This window comes from Drosophila subpulchrella, chromosome 3R (assembly GCF_014743375.2).
Source record: "Drosophila subpulchrella strain 33 F10 #4 breed RU33 chromosome 3R, RU_Dsub_v1.1 Primary Assembly, whole genome shotgun sequence".
In the NCBI taxonomy this organism is placed as follows: domain Eukaryota; kingdom Metazoa; phylum Arthropoda; class Insecta; order Diptera; family Drosophilidae; genus Drosophila; species Drosophila subpulchrella.
Window position 1 is genome coordinate 15057710 of NC_050609.1, and position 20125 is coordinate 15077834.

General features: G+C 40.7%; 6 protein-coding genes across 7 annotated transcripts in view; 3 read left to right on the forward strand and 3 right to left on the reverse strand.

The window, feature by feature from the left end:
• Window positions 1-3189: 3189 nt before the first annotated feature.
• On the reverse strand, window positions 3190-5559 carry LOC119563095 (serine protease HTRA2, mitochondrial). Its single transcript, XM_037876326.1, has 3 exons — window positions 4766-5559; window positions 4191-4705; window positions 3190-4085 (listed from the first exon to the last, which is right to left on the reverse strand). Exons 1-3 carry the CDS (start codon window positions 5351-5353, stop codon window positions 3920-3922), a joined length of 1269 nt encoding a protein of 422 aa, XP_037732254.1. The 5' UTR covers window positions 5354-5559; the 3' UTR covers window positions 3190-3919.
• A 218-nt stretch (window positions 5560-5777) lies between these two features.
• On the forward strand, window positions 5778-6827 carry LOC119546173 (39S ribosomal protein L11, mitochondrial). Its single transcript, XM_037852299.1, has 3 exons — window positions 5778-5973; window positions 6035-6319; window positions 6587-6827. The coding sequence occupies exons 1-3, from the start codon at window positions 5839-5841 to the stop codon at window positions 6755-6757; spliced, it is 591 nt and encodes a 196-aa protein (XP_037708227.1). The 5' UTR covers window positions 5778-5838; the 3' UTR covers window positions 6758-6827.
• LOC119546164 (ribosomal RNA processing protein 36 homolog) lies at window positions 6755-7763 on the reverse strand. The gene is made up of 3 exons (XM_037852287.1): window positions 7603-7763; window positions 7013-7550; window positions 6755-6950 (listed from the first exon to the last, which is right to left on the reverse strand). The coding sequence occupies exons 1-3, from the start codon at window positions 7666-7668 to the stop codon at window positions 6820-6822; spliced, it is 735 nt and encodes a 244-aa protein (XP_037708215.1). The 5' UTR covers window positions 7669-7763; the 3' UTR covers window positions 6755-6819.
• Window positions 7764-8198: 435 nt separating this feature from the next.
• Window positions 8199-20125, reverse strand: part of LOC119546153 (cGMP-specific 3',5'-cyclic phosphodiesterase) — a 49008-nt gene continuing 37081 nt past the window's right edge. For both annotated transcript variants that reach the window (XM_037852274.1, XM_037852265.1), the window contains exons 5-14: window positions 18248-18493; window positions 17922-18187; window positions 13236-13316; window positions 12863-13150; window positions 12545-12788; window positions 12356-12447; window positions 11902-12225; window positions 10861-11014; window positions 10393-10552; window positions 8199-10336 (exon numbers count right to left, since the gene is read on the reverse strand). In XM_037852274.1, the coding sequence (XP_037708202.1) occupies window positions 9715-10336; window positions 10393-10552; window positions 10861-11014; window positions 11902-12225; window positions 12356-12447; window positions 12545-12788; window positions 12863-13150; window positions 13236-13316; window positions 17922-18187; window positions 18248-18493 (2477 nt within the window). In that variant the 3' untranslated portion in view covers window positions 8199-9714. The remainder of the gene's footprint in view (window positions 10337-10392; window positions 10553-10860; window positions 11015-11901; window positions 12226-12355; window positions 12448-12544; window positions 12789-12862; window positions 13151-13235; window positions 13317-17921; window positions 18188-18247; window positions 18494-20125) is intronic.
• On the forward strand, window positions 11153-11681 carry LOC119551453 (protein new-glue 2). The gene has a single exon (XM_037860802.1). The coding sequence runs from the start codon at window positions 11256-11258 to the stop codon at window positions 11679-11681; it is 426 nt and encodes a 141-aa protein (XP_037716730.1). The 5' UTR covers window positions 11153-11255.
• Window positions 15852-17982, forward strand: LOC119546183 (probable cytochrome P450 313a1). The gene is given in 6 exon segments (XM_037852311.1): window positions 15852-16004; window positions 16039-16255; window positions 16305-16490; window positions 16556-16628; window positions 16695-17395; window positions 17455-17982. Coding segments are annotated over 6 exon segments (1479 nt in total). The 5' UTR covers window positions 15852-15863; the 3' UTR covers window positions 17616-17982.

Consider the following 20125-nt stretch of genomic DNA (forward strand, 5'->3'; position numbering starts at 1 on the left):
AAAGCATTTTAGCCCAGTGGCCACGAAGTAAAAAAGCACAGTTGCCACACATTTCCGCGTAATCATCATAATTTTTCAGTGTTTTTCATTTTTATGAATCTGTTGATTTAAGGCAATCGAGCCAGGCCCCCGAAAAAAATATTAAACTTTAATAATGTGGGAGAAATAAAATGGCACATTAAAACACATTTCAATTTGGACAACGGATTGATGACGATGGCTTTATTTATTATTGATTAATGCCGCCAAGACGAAGATGATCAGCGCAGAATTATTATGTAACTTTTGGCATACTCAAGTGATTTATGGCCCGTGGCATTGGACCACTGGATTGGCCATCGGGCCCGAGATCTCTTGCTCTTGGCTTCGTTTCCACGTACACCGAAAAAAATAGTGATAGAAAAGCAACATTAGTTACATTATTTCTAAACTATCGAGCATCAATAAGATCAGTATTAAATAAATTATTTTTTAAGTATTAAATTGAAATTAATTGGTTTATAAATAATACTACAAATCCATATTGTAGACTCTTTAATATAGAAGTGAAACGTTAAAGTATTGACTTTTATTATTGAGACTTAAATCAATACTTTAATTTCAGTATTGCCTACCTTTTAATACAACCAATATTAAATCACACATTTTTGTTTTTTTTTTTGGTGTAAGTCAGGCCTGCCTTCGACTTCCTGTCCATGGATCCAAGTTGCCTCGATGTCCATCTGTCCGTCTTTCGAGGAGAACTTTTCACATGCGGGACGAGGCGATGATGTCTTGAACTTTTGGGGGCGCAAAGTCGCAGCCATTTATTATCGGCGGTAAAAGTTTTTTCTTCCCATTTTTTTTTCTTTTCCTGACTGAAACATTTTACAGTTGTGTGTCATGAACTCTAATGTTGTTGCTATTGCAAAAGTTGTAGGTGTTTGGCTGGCTTTTTGCTTTGTGCACTTTTCCAATGCGCCTGCCAATATGTTTAAATGTGAGCAGTTCATGGGAACAGCGCACGAGAAAGTCGTTGATTTAGGTGTCTGATGGGGTCAGCCCAAAAAAAAAGAAATAAAGACCAGAAAAATAAGGAAAAACACAAAAAGATCCTCACTCTGACATTTCTGGGTTAATGCGACAATTTGCAGACTTTTGACCCAAAGTGTCAGTGGCTGCAATTAAGCGCACGTTTAATAACTCAATCGAAATCGCCAAATTTTCAAACCTCCAAACGACCCTCGTCAAAGCGTGTTCGATTGATGGATCTGCCTGGCCGGGCCTTTGACCAGCTCCATTATTAATTGCCGCCTTTATGAAAGTGTAAGCCCGGCCAAATCACGACACTTACCGAACCGCCTTTGGGTTTTCAGCCCTACGGCCGCAGCGTGTGAACATGATCACAGCCACAAAACGCTGCTCACCGCAAAGGCAACTTTGTGATCTTAATTCACAACAATGTCCGCGAATTGCAAGGGGGCCTAAATGGTAAGCCAAATGCCCTTTTACACTTTTACTATATAATGAATAATTTAAATATCAATTTTTAAATGTCGCCTAGAACCAATCTATACTGAATTGAAGACATTTTCCATTGATTTAAAATGGTTCGCAATTTTTCTTAATTTAGAAAATAAATTAGAATAACTTGCCCTAGATTTTACTAATTTATTTGGTTTTTCTAATTTCTTACTTTAGAAAATAAATTAGAAAAAATTAAATTAAACTTTTCTAATTTATTTTAAAAAATCTGGAAAAATTGTCTACCTTTAAAGAACATTTTATATAATAACATAAGATTTACTAAACTAAATAATTTTGTTTTTCACTTAAAATAAATGCCCTTATTAAAATAAAATGTTAAAACTTTAGGGGTATTATTTTTGTAAACCATTAAAGTAATTTAGAAAACTTCTTTAAAACTCATTTGTTTTGTTTTGTACACATTTTATTTTTTACAAATGTAATTTAATGATTTTTCTTTGAGAACCCTGAATAAAATGCCTATATTTTCTTTAAATAACAAGATAAAGGCTTTATAAACCTTACTGCTGGCGGCTAACCTAATTAACTTTCTTCACCGATTTTACCAGCACTTTTAGTAGTCGCATTGCCCATTATTTCCCTAGTGTATGGCTCAACTAAGTCGCTGGCAAAAGCAACCAAAACAGCGGCTAAATTTCTCACAGGTTTGTAATTTAAGCGCCCCACAACAGCCGGCGACTACAACATTTACAACATATACATATCCGAGCCCACGACGACGGCAAACTGCGGCGATCACCACAAACTAATTGCAAAGTTTAAATGCGATACTTTTATGCATTTTAAATATTTCAATTAGCTGGCGCAGAGTGCGGATGGCAGATGGCAGATGGCAGATTGAAAACCGAAATGGAAACGAAAGGCTGAGATGGCTGAAATGGCAGAAAGAAAGTGCCAAAAGCGTGGGGCGCCAGCGAATAAAGTAAAAAGTGTTTACACGATCGCAGAGAAGAGGTCCGTTTGCTTAACCCCTCGCCGAGTGAATATTGGCAAATTTATGAACTTTAAGCTGCATTTATGCGTGCGGCTTATAAGCAATAAAGGTAACTTAGTGCCAACAATGTCATAAAGGCCGCTGTCACATAAACAACGACGGCAACCCAGCCACAATGGCACAGTCCGTCCGAATCAATATGTGAATTTATATGCAGAAACTAAAAAAGCGTAGCATCCCCAAAAGCGCCAAAAGCGAAAACAAAATTAATAATCGCAAGAATTTCACTTTTCACGCAACGACAGCAGCAGCGGCAACAACATCATCGACATCGTATGCCTTGTCACCCACAAATAAACCGGGGAAAAGGAATCTTAACCTATCTATGCGAAGTTTGGGTACTCTTAAAACTTATTTACAAAGGCAAAGACTAGATATTTTCATTTTTATAAATTTCATCATTAAAAACTGCAACTATTATTTTTAAAAACATATTTATAAGGTCATATCATATGTACTATATATCAAGATAATACAGTAAATCCGACTGAAACCTGGATTAGCTTCAAAAAAATCATTTACTTTTACCTTGTTTATAAAAAATGAGTAAACATCTTTGATTTATACATAAAAAGCAATCAAAATTACATTTAGTTTGTTGTTTAATCAAACAGAAATAAGAAACATAAAAATAAAAATTCTTTAGTTTAATATAACATTGTTTGCCAATCTTTTAAATACCCAAAAACTAAAAAAAATCCTGAGAAATATCATTTCTTTCTTGGCCAAGCTTAAAGACGTATTTGAAGTACCTCAATCAAGGGTATAAACAGCTGGGGCCAAGTGAAGCGCTGGGAATACAGTTGCATAAATTTATTGAAATTTGCATTTCGGTTTTCGACGTTTTTGCGGCTGATGTTGTTGCTGCTGCCCCGCTGCTGCATTTTGTGCGCCGCCGAGGTTTGGCCTATAAAAAATATGGCATCGATTGATCGCAACGCAAGATATTTCAATTAGCGTAAATACATTTTTGTCGTTGTTGGATGGGGACAATCGGACCGACAGACGGACGGATGGACGGGGACACGCACAGCGCTCCATGAAAGAGAAATCGATGATGTTCGGAAACAGAAACGGACAGACGACCCAATCGACCCAGTCGGAGATACATTTTTGTGCCATACGATGCGTAGATTAACTTATGGTCGTGTCGCCGTTAATAATGCCCGCTGATAACGAGCCGGCGATCTATGCAAATTTCCCTACTCGTTAGTCAGAGACAAATATAGGCAGGCACTCGATTTGGAATAGGAGCGTGTGTGGGGTGGGTTTGTCAGCGATTTCTTCCCAGGATCGGTCTGTTTCTCTTACAAATATATGTATATGTATATTGCAAATCAGGCGAACACGATATATCCGTCGTAGATCGAGGCATACAGGTGCGGCTTGTAGGTTTCACTAGGGATCTTCTGGCGTTATGGTTACATGCATCTGCTTTACGCCTCGCAGGATCACCATGTCCAGGTTTTTGCTATTGTCCGCCAGGGCATCGTACACATCCGAGGAGTTCTTGATCTCCTTCTTGTTGATGTGGGTCACTATGTCGCCGGGTTGCAGGCCACCACTGAAATGGAGATGTGAGAAATTTAGGGATTAATTTCTGTAGCTTGTAGCTTCTTATATCTTTCAAACTCCTTCTGAGGTATAAAACATGCAGGTATTGACCCACCTGTGCGCCGGTGACCCCACGATGACCTTCCACACGAGCACGCCATGCGTGAGATTGCTGGGCATGTTCTGGCTCCTCGACTTCAGCTCGAACAAGATGTCCGGCGTGAGCGTCAGCATGGTGATGCCCATGTACCGCTTCACCGGATAGCCGGTCTTGTAGGCCGAGCCCTTCTTGCGCCGCTCGGCAGCCCGCTCCAGAAAGACCTTCACATAATCAATGGGTATGGCGAAGCTGATGCCTGCAGTGACCTTCATCGAGTTAACCCCAATGGCCTCGCCGTCCAGATTGACCAAGGGTCCGCCGGAGTTGCCAAAGGTGATGGCAGCATCCGTTTGCAGATAGTTGATGTCCCTGTTGCGAAGGCCAAGTTCCTGGGAGGCACGTTGGGTGGAGCTGATGACGCCAGCGGTCACGGTATTGCTCAGGGCCAGCGGGCTGCCCAGGGCCACCACCCACTCGCCGGAACGCAGGGTACTGCTCTTGCCCAGACGCATCACCGAGAGATTGTTGACCTGTTGGAATAGATGGGTCATGAAATAAACGCTTTTCTGGGCCTTAAAGAAGGGTTTTACCTGTATGCGTAGCGTGGCCAGGTCGGAGGTCTGATCCACGTCCTCTATAGTGGCGGGAAAGGTCCTGCCGTCGGACAGGCGCACCTGGACCATCGTGTGCGGCTTGTTAATCACCACATGGGCGTTGGTCAGGATGAGGCCGTTCTGTTCGATGATGAAACCAGAGCCATTGGAGGCCGTGATCGGCTGGCCGCTGAAGTAGTCAAAGTGGCGGGTGTCCTTGATCTCGATGTAGACCACCGAGTCCGCACATCCCGCCACCACATCCGCTATAAAGTTGAAGTCCCGCCGCCGGCCGCTCATCTTGGAGGCGGCGATCGTGGGCGTGAGATCATCGCGCTGAATGACCACCGCACTGATCACGGCGCCCAGGGAGAAGGGCACAAAGAAGCGCACCAATCTCCGCCAGCCTTTCTCCTTTTGACCGCCATTTTGCCGATCTTGCCCACTGTCACTGTTACATTTTGGATCGTCGTCTTTAGTCGTTACGTGGCTGCTTGTCCGCTTGGGGGCATGGCCGTGGAGCACCGGGGATGCCAGGCAGCGCCTGAGAATCACTTCCAGGCGGTGCGAACCGCGCAAAGCCATCGGTTTCTGTGATTATTCCTAGTTTGTTATTGTTATTTAATTTCTCACTTCTCAGCTGGCAGCTGTTTTCAATTTGGCACACTGCCACAAAAGCTGCCTGCTGCGACACCCACGGCTATCGATAGGCGATAGGCAGTGCGAACAGCTGTTGGCCGCGATGCCTCTTCTTCGCATTAGCGGTGAACGTTTGGCTTCTCTTCACGGGAATTTGGCTACTGGGCATTTAAACAGCTTTCATTGGAAAGAAGGCAATCGAATTATGAGAGGCTTAAATAGTATAACTATTCAAAAGCCTGCTGGTTTTAAAATTGTATTATTTAATTTAGCGGAGACCGAAAATAAAAAGTAGGTGAAGTACTAGCTATTTATAGCTAGTTCACCAGCACTGGCACAGCTGTTGCTGCTGCTTCTTCTTCCTTTCACCCACACATTTCGCTTTGCATAACATTTGCAGCCAATTGTTTAGTTTAAATAAATCAATTAAAATGTCCAAGGCGGCGGGCAAACTGAAATCCCTGAAGAAGACAGTGGAACGTGTGACGCACACGAGCAAGCTGAAGACGAATATTCCAGCGGGAATGGCCGCTGCGGGACCGCCATTGGGTCCAATGTTGGGACAGGTGAATTAGCCGGTATTAAATTTTATATCTAATTAACTATATCTCATTCTTTAACCCCCAGAGAGCCATCAACATTGCCGCCTTTTGCAAGGACTTCAATGCCAAGACGGCGGAAATGAATGAGGGCGTCCCACTGCCCTGCCGGATATCCGTGAACAGCGATCGCAGCTACGACCTGGTCATCCATCATCCGCCGGCCACCTTCTTCCTGAAACAGGCGGCGGGCATCCAAAGGGGCACCATGACGCCCGGCAAGGAAGTCGCCGGCATGATCACCCTCAAGCATTTGTACGAAATCGCAGCGATCAAGATCCAGGATCCACCCAATGCCCTGCTCACCATGCAGGTAGGTCTTGCCAAAACTAGAAACACCCACTCAATCGATGTACTACACCATAATATATCTTTCAAAACCTGGAATTACACAAAACGCTATTAGGCCCATTTCTACATTCTATTTCGAATGTACAACTCATTTTAATTTAAAAAGTGTATCTGTTTCTATCATATATATCAACAATCTGTACTAAACCAAGAAACTTCGGTTTTTCCATTCGATTATTCTATTTCCTCAAAGTATTTCTAAACCATTTAACGTTTTACTTTTTTACAGCAAATGTGTGAGATGCTCATCAGCATTGCCCGGACCTGTGGCATCAAGGTGGTCAAGGAAATAGATCCTGCGGCCTATGGCGAGTTCCTGGAGGAACGCAAGACCATTGTGGAGCAGCAACGACGCGAGTTGCAGGAGAAGCGCGAGGCCAAGATGTTGCGCACGGGATAGGTTTGCTAATTTGCACAGTGCTTTTAATTGTTAAAAATACATTTATACTTAAAGTGAAAGAACTATTCTATGCCAATGCGTTTGCGGTCCTTGGCGGCGTTCTTCTTGCGGCGCTTTTCCAGATGTTTGTTGAGTTTTCCCTCGTTTTTCAGTTTCTCGAACTGGGCCACCAGTTCCTTGGCACGGCGCTCCTCTGGGGCGGAGAAAAGGATATTTAAATGTCAGAATATTAGAAAGTTAGTTCCACAAACATACTCTTTGTTAGATAGTGAGGCTGCTGTCCTAAATTGTGCTTCTTCTGAATGGTAGCGCGCTCCTTTTTGAGTTGCTTCTGCTTGGTGTGCCACTTTTTGTCCTCCACATTCTTGTTAATCAATCGCTGCATGGTGTCCTTTATTTTGTGCTTCTCCTCATCATCCTCCACCTCGTCCAGTTGTTTCTTCAGCTGGCCGACCTCCTTGGAGCGAATTTGGGCCACAAACTGGTAGTTCTTCTTGAAGGTTTCCGCATTGTATGACCCCGACTTCTCGTCGAATCGTGGATCTCGGAGTTCTACGGTTTTCTTGCGCTCCACTCGGTGTTCTGCTCCCAGAAATGGAACCTGTCGTCGGGTGCTCATTTCACGGGGTCTGTTTTTGTTCAGGCGTTTCAGGTCCGTTTTGGTTTTGGGTTTCTGGGGTCTGGAGCTCTTGCCCCCGAGAACAGCCTCCTTGTACACCTTGGCACCCAGTTCCTCTTTGAGCTTCATTATCTCCTCGAAGGACATTCCCTTGAGATCCTCACGAATGGCATTCTGAAAATGGTGTTCTATGAAGCAGTTCTCCGCTTAATTGGATAGTATTTACCTGGGTTTCATCATCACTGCTGGCCTCGTGCTCAGAGGCTGATGAGGCTTCACTGGGAGAGGACATATCCTTCTTAAATTCCTTGAAAACTATATTTATTTACTTCTAAAAGATTTCACGTGTTATTGTTTTGTATTCCAACAGCTGATTTTTGAACCCGATAACGATAGACAATCGTAGTGATTAGCGTTACTCAACACTGAATTATGTAACCGCCAATTTTAAATTTTAGTTTATTAGTAGGACATAGAAGACTGCTTAATAATCATTTAAATTATATTATTTATGGAATCATTTTTCAAAAACCTTTGAGTGTATACATACCTTCACAAAACAAGTTTCCAATAAAATAGAACACAGTATTTTAGAGTAATTCTCAATGGTGTGATTTATTTTTGATTTAATTGCAAGTCTTACATAGTTAGGTAAACAAATGTGAATAATTCATAGATCGTTGGGGAACAGAAACAAGCAACGAAATTGTCGAGAAATATACACAATTAATTGTCACAACTGAATCCAGAAAAAGGTTCGAAACGGCTGATAAAGTTGTCTGGATTTTGATTCTGAAGCGAGCGGCAGAGTAACTAGAAAAATAGTTTTCAAAATTTATTTTTGTTGACTTTTTTTTAGCCGAATTTGATTAGCACACACAGACCAATGAAAAAACTAATCGAGATGCTCTTAAACACATTAATTCTAAGCAATTCAGTTGTAGATACATTAGTCACATGTAAATATTTTATATAGTTTCCGTATATGTATATTTATTTATTTTATATTTATGCTCTATAGTATATAGTTTGCTTTGTACACGTACACACAGATAAAGTAAACTTGATTGCAACAACTAGGAGAGTGTGGGACCGGATTATTCGTATTGACCGAGTGCGAATATATGCCAAATATCTATCGTATTCGTATTTTGTTTGAGTTCGAGTTCAAAAATTGACTGCTGTGTATCTTTAAGCTAATATTTATATTTATACAATCAAACACAATACGAAAGGTATTACCCATTCCTCATCAGTTGCTGTCTTCTGCCTTCTGTTCGATTTCTCAATATTTATGCTGTGCTCACAATCGTGTGGGAAATATCATATAATATTGCTATAGTTTGCTACGTAAATACACGCCTCTGTGCATACATATACATATGTATATTAGTTAGCTAAAAAGTAGATTTCAAGACGATCGATCACAGGCGAGGACTAGTGGTGATCCCTACCCCTTTCCCTTCCGACTCCTGATGTCCGATACCTGGACTTTAGCCTCAAAAATTCTTAACTAGGTAGTTTTCATATAGTATTTCATACGTTTGACTAGCACGATTTGGTTGGGGTAACTACGTACACTCTTAGCTAGTTGGTTGGATTGGATCTACTTAGTTTGTTTAGTTTAGTTTCGCGGTTTTTCAATCACCTAAAAGCGAAAGACAGAGAGATAGAGAGAAAGGATAGTATCCGACAAAAGGTTCAACCCGGGGGCTTCGCACCTTCGGGACCTTAAATAGATCACATATTTTGACATTCACTTATGCTTAATATTGCAACTGCATTTGCTTCTGCTTAATGCTCATCCGCTTGTATATGGATAGTTATAGTACTTAAAACATATTTCAAACATATACATATACCCTGCATTTGTCTTCGGCTTCGATTGAATTTGGCGGGGTTCTTGCTGATGAAATTATACTTTTATGGATTCCAATTTGTTAATAAGTTATGAGAAAAAGTTTTAAGTAATTATGAAATTTTAAAACAATAATTTAATATAAGAAGATATTTTTTTGATGATATATTAGTTTATTATCACGATGGTAACCAAAACTACGGTTTATTTTTTAAAAAAACTCAATAGAACAAATAATGATTTAATCAGTATTTGGTGTTATACAAAAACTATAGTTTCATCAGTAAAAACTCTGTTCAAATTTAATCGAAATCGAACCCCAAACACTGTAATATATACAGGTAGAGCACAACAAGTTTTTGTGAATTTTCCAAACCCAAAATCCAATTAGAACTCGGTCATCCCCCCTCCGCACTTGTGGTCAGTCTCACTGCCCGTCGTGCTGGAGGGAGTCGCCATATTCTAATTGGAGGGCTTTCGTCATAACAACGCGCACAGCTTGGATCGCTTCTTGGACTTGTCCACCATCTGACCGCCGGCCGACGAGGTGGAGGATGAGGCGGACATGCGACCCATGCTGCCGGAGGCCTGCGGCTGCGAAGGACTCGTGGGACTCTTGTCGTCCATATCCTCGCTGACATGGGACTCCAGGAGCTTGAGCGATGTCTTGGGCTTCGAGCCATCCATGCTGTTGTAGAGCTTCGAGGAGAGCTTGGATCTCACTGCCTTGCCCAGGGCTCCGGTCTTCTTCATGCTCAACCGGGAGCCACTTCGGTGGTGCTCCGGCGTGTGACTATCCTCGCTGCCATGCTGGGACTGCTGATTGCAGTTGAGAGTGGTCACCGTGAACTCGATGTCCTTGATCTCCTCATCCGCACAGGCGGCAAACTCCTCCACCGGCTTGTCAATCGTATCGTGATCGATCCAGGTCAAGCCCATCTCCACCTTTTCGGCCAGATCCTGCCAGTTGCGTCGGTTCTCCAGAGTTCCCTCGTAGAGGGGAGTGATCCAGGGGAAGGTGTCGCAGAGCACTCTGTAGAGCGGCAGGCAGATCACGTCGATGAAGCCCACCTGCATCTTAGGTAGCTCGTCCTTGCGCTCCCTAAAAATGGTTGAAAATTAGGAACTATGACTTCTTTGGCATCTAAGGTCACCCACCTGTCCATCATGGCCACTGGTTGGGTGTTGAGCTGCAGCTTCTCGAGATCTCCCTGGTCAAAGAACTCGTCGGCCACCAACTTGGCCACCTTGTGCTGAACTTCCCAGGGCTTGGCAATGGCACTCACATCGCAGGCAGTCATCATCATGCCACAAAGTACTATTAAAAAATGTAGTATTAAGAAATATTATGAGTGTTAGCTTTAGTAAAATAATATGTAAACAAGTTCTTATTAGAATTTCGGCAGCGAATAGAATAGAATTTAAATAAATATTGTAATATTCAATACAGAATAGTGAAACTATTGGATTTTGTATACATTTTACACCTTTTAGTCTTAAAGAAACCACAGTTTCAACAAAAATTTAGGTATAAAAGTTAGTTATTATAATACTTTAAAAAATTGTATAAAAATTAAACATACATGTTATATTATAATAAAGAAAATGACATATGTTTGGACTCACAATCCTTCTTCTCCTCGCCCTGCCAATCGAACTCCCCATTTTCCACCAACTCGAGGAAAGCGTTTCGCTTCTTGAAATACATGGCCAGATCGGTGGACAGGATGGCGCTTTCCACAGTTTTCATTACCGAGCGATAGTCCTCAGGTGACAGGGCCTAAAAAGAAAGCAAACACAAAGTCAAGTTCGCATACATAAAGCTAAGATTGCTTATTCTCTTCCTAAGTTGCTATCCAAAAAAAAACACCTGTGCCCATGACGTCACATTAGAACTAGGCATGTGCCTAAACATAAGTTCACCACTTATCGGAGTCAAGGTGGATTTAATTCAAATTTATTTTGGTAGACAATGTTTTCGGCTAGTTGAAGGTTGCCAGCTAATCTTGGATACTATAAAAATGCCAATTTCTGAGCAGAAGGCATATCAGTTTACAATTGAAGCATCCAACATGAAGTTGTCTCTCGTTCTTTTCGTCCTTTCGATGGTGTTGTATGTGGCTCAAGTGAGGGCTCAAAGTAACTCAACTACCACAACGACCACCACCACGGAGGCCACCACCAGCACTACCACCGATTCGTCCTCTTCTTACACTTCGGATGAAAACAGTAAAATCGTTCGTCTGACCAATCTGAAGTACTCGATGAAGAGGAAAATCAAGGTGGCAACCACCACCAGTTCCACCAAATCCAAATCCAAATCGAAGAGCGCCCGTGCCAAGGCTCGCAGGGCCATTCTAAATGCCATCAAACGCAACAAGAAGTCCGCTGGCAACCGAAAACTCAACAAGAAGTCCCAGAACCGCAATCTTCGCGTTCGTCGTTAGGCTGTCAAGTTAAATTTTTTCAAATAAAATGTTACAAGTTATAAACAAAACATAAAAGAGTTCTTTAATTATTGGGTTTTTTCAAAACACAGCTGTTTTAAAAAGTAAGATTTATAGATAGACTAGTCTCATTTAAAGGGATTTCACTGTGCTTCGATTCTTAGTTTCGAGTGGATAGCTTAGTATATTTTTTGTATTATAGATTAAGAAATGTATTTACCTGGAATATGTTATTACCCTCCGAATTGAGTATCATTACGCACTGATCGAAGTGATGGTGCTCCATTGTGCTGGTAGTGTACAAAATAGCCAGTGGAGATTCTGTTTTGGTCTGGAATGCATTGTTGGTGCCACGATGGTCTAAATCATGGCACAAACAGGCCACCAGCAATCCCAGAATCTCCAGATCCGTCATGAAGCGTTCCATCTTTCCAGTTTTTAGCATGGCAAACATTGTTTGGGCCACGTTAAGGGCATGCCGCCAATTGTGGTACTTCACAGGACGATAATTCTTTCGAACACTCAACACCCAGCGGCAGAGGACCTAAAAAGTTGATATTATACAAGAAAAGTAAACATATGTATGAGATTTTAGAGACACCAGCTTATTTTATGTAATTTAAAAAGATTTAAAAATTATATTATATTTTTTTTGACAATAATATAGAACTTACATCATATGGTATTTGGAACTGAGATACCAGGTTGCACTGCATAAACATGCGAAGAACTGCTCGACAGGTATCATCATCAACCAATTCAAAATCTTAAATGAAATATAAGTAAATACATGATACACAGTTATACAGGGTTCTTCTAATATGATCTTTAGATCAGTATAGAAGTCTTTTAAAATGTCCTACCAGTAAAGGTGAAGCTGTACAGGTTGTAGGACTCCGCCTCGGCGATTGCATCCTGGGTGAGCTTCTCCGTCTGATCCTGGCTAGCGGTGGCATGGTAGCTGAGGCACTCGAGAGCCACCTTTTGTTTGGCCATCAACTTGCAGGCATTCTCGTACATCTGGGTGTTGTGGATGCCCAAGCCGCAGAATATGGCAAAAGCCTCGAAAATCGAGGCATCCGATTCGGTGAAGGGAACTCCGTTGGCCTGTTTAAATATTCAAATGAATTCATTTCCCCAATTTTAATAAATAAACATAATAGTATTAATAGAATATGAACCTTGTTGATAAGTTGGGCCACTCCAATGACCTTCTTCTGGGCATTCATAATGGGCATGCAGAGGATGGCCTGGGTGCTGTCTATTTCGTCCTCAGCCCGAATCTGGTTGTGTTCCCTGACCCACTCGTGGACATCGCAGATGTTGACTGTTTGCCCGGTGGTGGCCACAAACTGAGCAATTTGGGCCAAAGTCGAGGTGCTCAACTCAGTGATAGATGGCCTCGAAACATTGGCAGCGTGATACTCGCCACCAAGTTCGAAGAGCACAGTGAAACGATTGCGCATTTTCTGTTCGATCAATCGAAAGGGGTTTCCAAAAACAAATATGAGAATCAATGGGTTTGAAAGGAATCAAAATCTTAGGTGGACTTACCTTCTCCTCGAAGCTATCGGCGGATTTGATGGCGCGGGCGGCTGGTTGATTGGGCTTCTCAATTATCTTTTCCAAATGGCTCTGCGGTGGAAGGGGCGAGAAGAAGGGCAGAGGGGACATTAAGTGGCTGCCACTAATGGAGCTCGTAACGGTTTTCCCCAAGCCGCCAACTTGTTGATAAATTGCATTGCACCGCATCGCATTTCCCACCCCACACTTAGGAAAATGGTATAGGTTTTCAAAACTATAGTTTATTTCATTATTAAAGTTAATCTTTAAGTCTGCCTTACAGTCATATCTCAAAATTATCTCAAATACTTTTGTCTTTCTTCTCGAAAACCAAACTGAAGAGAACTTTCCTCTTGATTTTAAGAACGATTCTTCTCATATAATTAATAAATCTAATTATTATGTTTAGCTTACTTGATCTTGGGGAGTATATTTTAATTCTCAAACATATATTCTCAAATATCTGTTGATTTAAATTGTTGGATAAGTAAATTTAGAAAATAGATAAAATCGTTCTCAATTTTTAAAAAAATATAATTTCTGGGCTATATTGATAATGTCATTTCCTACACATATTTTTAGTCGAATTTTCCTGTTCCTTTATTTAATTTCTTCCAGTGCAGAAGTCCTTCGCAAACGGGCAACATAAACCGCCCACTCCCTTGCCACCCGAGCATAATTAAGCTGACATGTTGCACATGACGGGCTTGTCAGCCAAGTTTTCAGAGTCCGTCCGTCCGTGCGGGCCATCTCGACTGGACCAGCCCCTGTGGGCCAGTCGGGCTTTATGGGCTAATAAATTGTCCATTACACTTACATGCATTTGCATTATCAGCTGGCAGCAGATAATGGCTAATTTGGCCCTGGCAATTTCCCGAGTTAAACAATCAACGTAATCAACGTCATTTCATTTGCCAGAATTGCACTGTCCACTACATATCAAATTAATAACAATTTCTGTGAGAAATTGAAGGCTTTTGTTTAGTTCATATAATGGCCAATTCAATTCGATATTTACGGCCTTCATTTGTTTACCGCTGGCAGTAAATTAATGCAGCATGCAGCAGTTTAATTATATGCATTCATCAAATTGGCCGAGCAAAATGTCTTTCATATGCCAGAGGCCAGGACATCTGTTTTACTCCATTTACGGGCAGTTTCATTTAAAATTTTAATGCGCAATCCCTGAAGGAATACCTTTGGCAATATTAATGCGCCCTGTGTGCCAAGGATGAATATGCAAATCAATTGTACACGTGCTCAGAACATTTTACAGGCTTTAAGTGTGTCTTAATTGATTTCACTGAAGCATGATTGCAACGAATAAATATTCGTTCAATAAATGTATATTCATACATTCGATTGCTTTTTGTAGGGCCTTTTAATTTCTCAAAAAAATATTATTTTTTAATTTTAAATGTGTTAAATGTGATGACTAAAATTGTATTAAAACGCTGCCTTTTTTCTTTGTAACACAAAACAATTTTATAATTATTATTTTTATTATTTTTTTAAATGGCTAGTGTCAATAAGTAAATTTGTAATGCATTATACTGTTTTAATTACCCTTTAATTAATCAATATGAATAAAGGGGGTTGTTTTAATCTTAACTGCTTTAGAAGTACTTGTGTTGTTGTATAATAATATATTGGAAAATGCTAGATTTCAGGCATTGACGTAGGTTAGTTATTAACTCCGATGAAATCGTAAGTTATTTGAAAACCTGTTTTAATTCAGTTGACTAATTCACTAATTTGCATAGATAAGAAAAGATCTAGATAAGCCCAATTGACATCCTATAAATAATGACAGGCAATCAGCGTAACCTCGGCCCAAATAAAAATTGTCCAGACTTGTACACAACTTTCGGAAAATCCCCCAAAGACCTCCAGCACCGAGCTGTCAAAATTCCCGGCGATGGGTGACACTTCTTCATTGCTGAATTCCCGCCACGTGGAAACGCCCACAGTCGAGACCCCAAAAAACATAATGTAAATTGCACACTTTAATTTCGTTTGGGCTGACAAACACACAAACAAAATGGACCTCTCGGTGGCGCTTAAACAATTTTAATGAAACCGACAGCCACACGAAAATTTAAATGGACTGGGGACCGCCGGGCCTCACTTTTTTATTATTTATACCGCATATTGGGGCGCCAAATTGCAATCTGTTCCACAAGCAAATTATTTGCTTGCATGAACTTTGGTTGTCTGAAAAATAATGGTAAAGCTATTTTATATTCTGAATCGATTTAAATAAAGTGCTCTATAGACAGTGGGACAGCTAGAAAAGAATTTTTCTTTAAAAACAAGTTTAGCTCAGGCTAAGCAGTCGCAACTTTGTAATTAAAGGCGACTTCCATGTACTTTACATTTGAATAAACCTTAAGTTGGTACAGCTTATGTCGGTTAACCTTCCTGTTAAACTAGATAATAACGACAATCATGTTTAATTTGCATTATTAAATAAACTTCACCCCCGCCATATTTCTATATAATGCCCAACCGAAGCTTCAAAGCAAATCAGTCTAAAAACCATTCTATAAAGAAGCATAGTTTCTAGCGAAGTGTCCTTTTTTGTAAAGTGTTCAGTGTTTAGTTTTAGGAACTTAAATAATGCTAACGATTAATTTGCTTTTGACCGCTGGAGCACTTCTTTGGATTTATTTCCTATGGACTCGCCGTCGGATTTATATGCTAATGTTAAGGTTGCCAGGGCCCATAGGGTTACCCATACTTGTTATGAACGTTAAAACTATTCATCCAAAAAGACTATGAATATAAAATGGACCCAACCACAAAAACAGGCAATATAAGTTTTCGAACCAAGTATCTGAACAAGTATGGCTCGACAATTTTAACTTGGGTGGGTCCGGTGCCATTTTTAGTGACTAGGGATCCAAATGTCGTCGAGGATGCCTTTAATACTTCCGATTGCCACAACAAGAGCCCGCATGTCAATTCTGCGATAACCAATTGCATGGGACTTGGATTGTTGGGACTAGAAGGTATTGGAATGAGCTAGGCATAAGCCATATAATACCGATGTCTTATTAGATCCCGAGTGGATTGACCGTCGGATACACCTTAACCCAGCATTTAAACATGATGTCCTGCTCAGCTTTTTTCACATTTTCGATGCCGAGACGAATATCCTTAGAAACAAGATTGAAAGTTATGTCGATCAGGGCGAACAAGAATTGGTTCCAGACATGCTCAGGTGGTCGTTTAGAATAGCTGCTCGTAAGTCACCCTGCCATTGCAATATGTGTTGATTTGATCCTTAACATTTTTGGTTCTGTTCGCAGAAACCACAATGGGATCTGATGTGAAACATGATGAACACTTTAAAAACAATGCCCTTGTGGAATGCTTTGAGGCGTGAGTCCAATCTTAACCCTGTATCCATTAGTATATAAATTGCTTCGCTTTATATAAAATATATAGGCTCATATGTCAAACAACACTATATATTATGATGCCTTTGGCCCAAAAGAAAATAATTTCCAAGCTGTGCGGTTATGAAAAGGTGCAAACAGACAATCTTTCAAGAATTCACAAAATGCTGGACAATGTAAGTGGAATATTCAATTTCTAAAATTCCTTTCTTAGCCTTTTTATTGGTGTTCAGGTGGTTAAAAACTGGTGGTTGAAACTGTTCCGCAAAGGCGATATTTCCTATACGGACGTGAAAAGCGAATGTTGTATTATGATTGCCGCTGGTTATGATAAATCAGCTCTGACGGTATACCATACTCTCTTTCTACTGGCCACGCATCCCGAGCACCAGAATGCGGTCTTCGAGGAGCTAATTGATGTCTTCCCAACCGCCGGCGACTTTGAAGTAACCTATTCAGATATGCAAAAAATGATTTACTTAGAACGAGTGATGAAGGAGACCCTGTGCTTGATACCCGCCATGCCAATAACGGCGAGAGCAACGAAGAATGATGTCAGGCTTTCAAATGGTGTTCTTCTGCCCAAAGGAGTGGTGATAGGTATCGATATATTTCACACCCACACAAATTCGGAGGTCTGGGGCCCAGATGCATCCAAATTCAATCCAGATAACTTCTTACCCGAAAACATAGAGAAACGGCACTCATATGCCTTCGTTCCCTTTGCAAGGGGAAAGAGAAACTGCATGGGTTGGGTGGTCTTTCGACTGAAATTATCATGGTCTCATCATATTTAATGTCTTTTATAGGTTCGAAATATGCAATGATGTCTTCAAAGTTCGCTTTATGCCGAGTACTCAGGAATTACAAGATAAGGACAAGTTTTCGCTATGAGGATCTAGTCTATGTAGATAATATGACCATGAAGCTGGCTGAATACCCACGATTGGAATTTAAAAGACGAACATAGGTTGGTATTTCTTTAACGGGGTAGTGGTTATCAGGAACTGCAGCTCGTTCTTTTAATTGCAAAGGTTGTAGAAGTTTTTAAAGCAGTAAAACCCCACTAGTCTAACCAATTACATTTAACAATGTTGAAGACAAGAATATATCATACTAATAAGTCGTTATGACTGGCGGTATTAAAAAACTGGAAAGTTATTGTGCAGTATAATGTAATTTTTAAGTGTTATAGTCAATATATATCCAAATATTACTTAATGCTAAAGTGAGTTGGCAACTTAAAAAATTATTCAATTATAAAATATATACTTACCGCTTCGCAACAGTCGAGGTCCACTAGAAACACCGAGCACCTTTCGCACTTGAGAAGTTCTCGGGCCTCTGTCATGATTTTAGTGACGAGGCACTCGAGATTGTTCTGCTCCTCGAAGATGCTGCGGGCCAGATTGAGAAGGATTTGGTTACGCCGGTATTCCTGGACGGACATCTCGAAGAGCTGGGCATTTTGAATGCCAATCCCGCAGAAGGTCAGATACCGACGGAAGATTTCCACGTCGTGCTCATCGAACTCCATGCAGCCTGAAAAATACATTATAGGAATATTTAAAAATGTTATATATAGAGGGGTAATATACCCACCATTCGTTTTGTTTATAATTTGCGCCACGCCAATGATGTCGCCCTCGTAATTGCAGATGGGCATGCAAAGGATGGCGTTCGTCTTGTAGCCAGTTTTCAGATCGATTTCGCAGTTGAAGCGCGCATCCTTGTAGGCCTCCTTGATGTTAATCATCTGCTTTGTCTGCGCCACCATTCCCGCGATTCCAATGCCAAAGGGAATGATAATCTCCTCGGCACTGGCCCGAGTCACCGCGTCCTTGAGTGCTGCAATCAAACGAGATTCAAACTGGAGTCAATCAAGGGGAAAACGCTGTGCCAAGAGAGCTATCAAAAATCATGAATAAAATTCCAGAATTAAGATTGCTCCACTGTGAGTATTCACATCTTAACGCAGGACTCAACGATTTTCAAATTGAAATAATGCATCCGCAAGATGCTCGACTTTATTTTAGCAGCAAATGAGCTCATAAGTAAAGCTCTTTTAAAATCCCTTAGGCCTGTCATGTATCTTTTTATAAATTCCTAATGCCTCTACAATTGAAATTTAAACACGTTCAAGCTTTTTCCACATACTGCCTTGAAATTAGTTCAACCGTTGCAAAGCGTATTAGGACGCAGATAAAGCCCGTCGTGCATCTGAGTAAATATTAAATTTATAGGCAAAATATTCACTCTGCCATGCAAAAGATACAAGAGCAGGACCTTCGCAGAAACACCAAAAAACACAGAGAGAATAATATATAAATAAATAATGACAGGGCCCCCGAAAATCCGAAATCCGAGGGCAAGAAGTCAAATGTGAATTTGCATGAGCTCGCCGGTCCCGCCTCAAACATAATCTCAGTGGGCCTGAGCCACATGTATCCGTATCGTATCCGTATAATGGTAGATATATCTAGCCCCCATTGCCGCCACTTCACATTTCCCAGCTCTAATCTTTCTCGCATTTTCCCCACTGAATTATGTAGCGGAAGCGGTGGCTTTTACTCACGGATCTGCACCAAAGATTCATTACGAATGTAACGCACTTCTGTGTGAATATATCGGGCTGTTTGTTTTTGTGGGCGGAACCTGTGGGAGCACGTTCTCGGAAAATATACAAGCTACTTCACATTTGATGGCGACCTTTAGAGTTTTATGTGCCGAAAACTTTTAATGCCCCCCTTCTTTTCAGCCTAATTTTGCTAATGTGTTTGCCGGCCCCTTTTGGCCAGGCCAAGAATTATTTACCCGGCCGCTAATGAGTGTCAATTTGTATACGTCCAATGGGTTGGCCACCAAAAATTTTCAAAATAGCTCAAAGGGAAATATTTATTATTTACATAATTTTAAGGGAACGTATCTATTGATGGAATAATTCAATATTTTATATTGATTTCCAACTTCTCAAGAACTTAAAGTGGTTCAAAAATACCAAGCAGTTTAGTAACTGAGTAATAACACTCTATCTAAGAATGAAACAATGTAATATTCCAAAAAAACCAAAATGTTTCTAAAAATCCAAGCGTATATGGTAAATAACAAAAGGACAAAATCATACAATTTAAATGCAAAATGGTATTCAAAGAAGCAATTTTTACTTCTAACTTAATTGCTTTTGCATATTCCTCGTTCTTACATGGATTTGGATCATGTTTTGTTTGACAGAGTCCTTCAGTTATTCCCCCTGCATTTGTGGAAATCACTGAGCTCACTTGACTCGCCTTTTTGCCATTTTTCATTCATTTTTGCTTTCTTCAGCCATTGTGTTGTAGTAGTTCGTTGTGTGCATTGTTCACCTTAATTAAAGCGGGATTACCTGTGCCACAAGGATTCCGCCCACAAGCATAGTACACCCTTTACAAAAACCCAAAGTGTGTGGAGCAACAAAATTGCCAATGGAAATTGTGCATTTCC

Bases quoted from the DNA above. Each gene is read 5' to 3' on its own strand.
- LOC119551453 (XM_037860802.1), top strand. From the start codon at position 11,256: ATGCCAATTTCTGAGCAGAAGGCATATCAGTTTACAATTGAAGCATCC.
- LOC119563095 (XM_037876326.1), bottom strand. From the start codon at position 5,353: ATGGCTTTGCGCGGTTCGCACCGCCTGGAAGTGATTCTCAGGCGCTGC. The intron at 4,706-4,765 runs GTAAAACCCTTC...CTATTCCAACAG, and splicing joins TGGCCACGCTACGCATACAG to GTCAACAATCTCTCGGTGAT. The intron at 4,086-4,190 runs GTGGGTCAATAC...TCTCCATTTCAG, and splicing joins GTGGGGTCACCGGCGCACAG to TGGTGGCCTGCAACCCGGCG.
- LOC119546164 (XM_037852287.1), bottom strand. From the start codon at position 7,668: ATGTCCTCTCCCAGTGAAGCCTCATCAGCCTCTGAGCACGAGGCCAGC. The intron at 7,551-7,602 runs GTAAATACTATC...CACCATTTTCAG, and splicing joins GCAGTGATGATGAAACCCAG to AATGCCATTCGTGAGGATCT. The intron at 6,951-7,012 runs GTATGTTTGTGG...TCTCCGCCCCAG, and splicing joins GCCTCACTATCTAACAAAGA to AGGAGCGCCGTGCCAAGGAA.
- LOC119546173 (XM_037852299.1), top strand. From the start codon at position 5,839: ATGTCCAAGGCGGCGGGCAAACTGAAATCCCTGAAGAAGACAGTGGAA. The intron at 5,974-6,034 runs GTGAATTAGCCG...TTTAACCCCCAG, and splicing joins TGGGTCCAATGTTGGGACAG to AGAGCCATCAACATTGCCGC. The intron at 6,320-6,586 runs GTAGGTCTTGCC...ACTTTTTTACAG, and splicing joins ATGCCCTGCTCACCATGCAG to CAAATGTGTGAGATGCTCAT.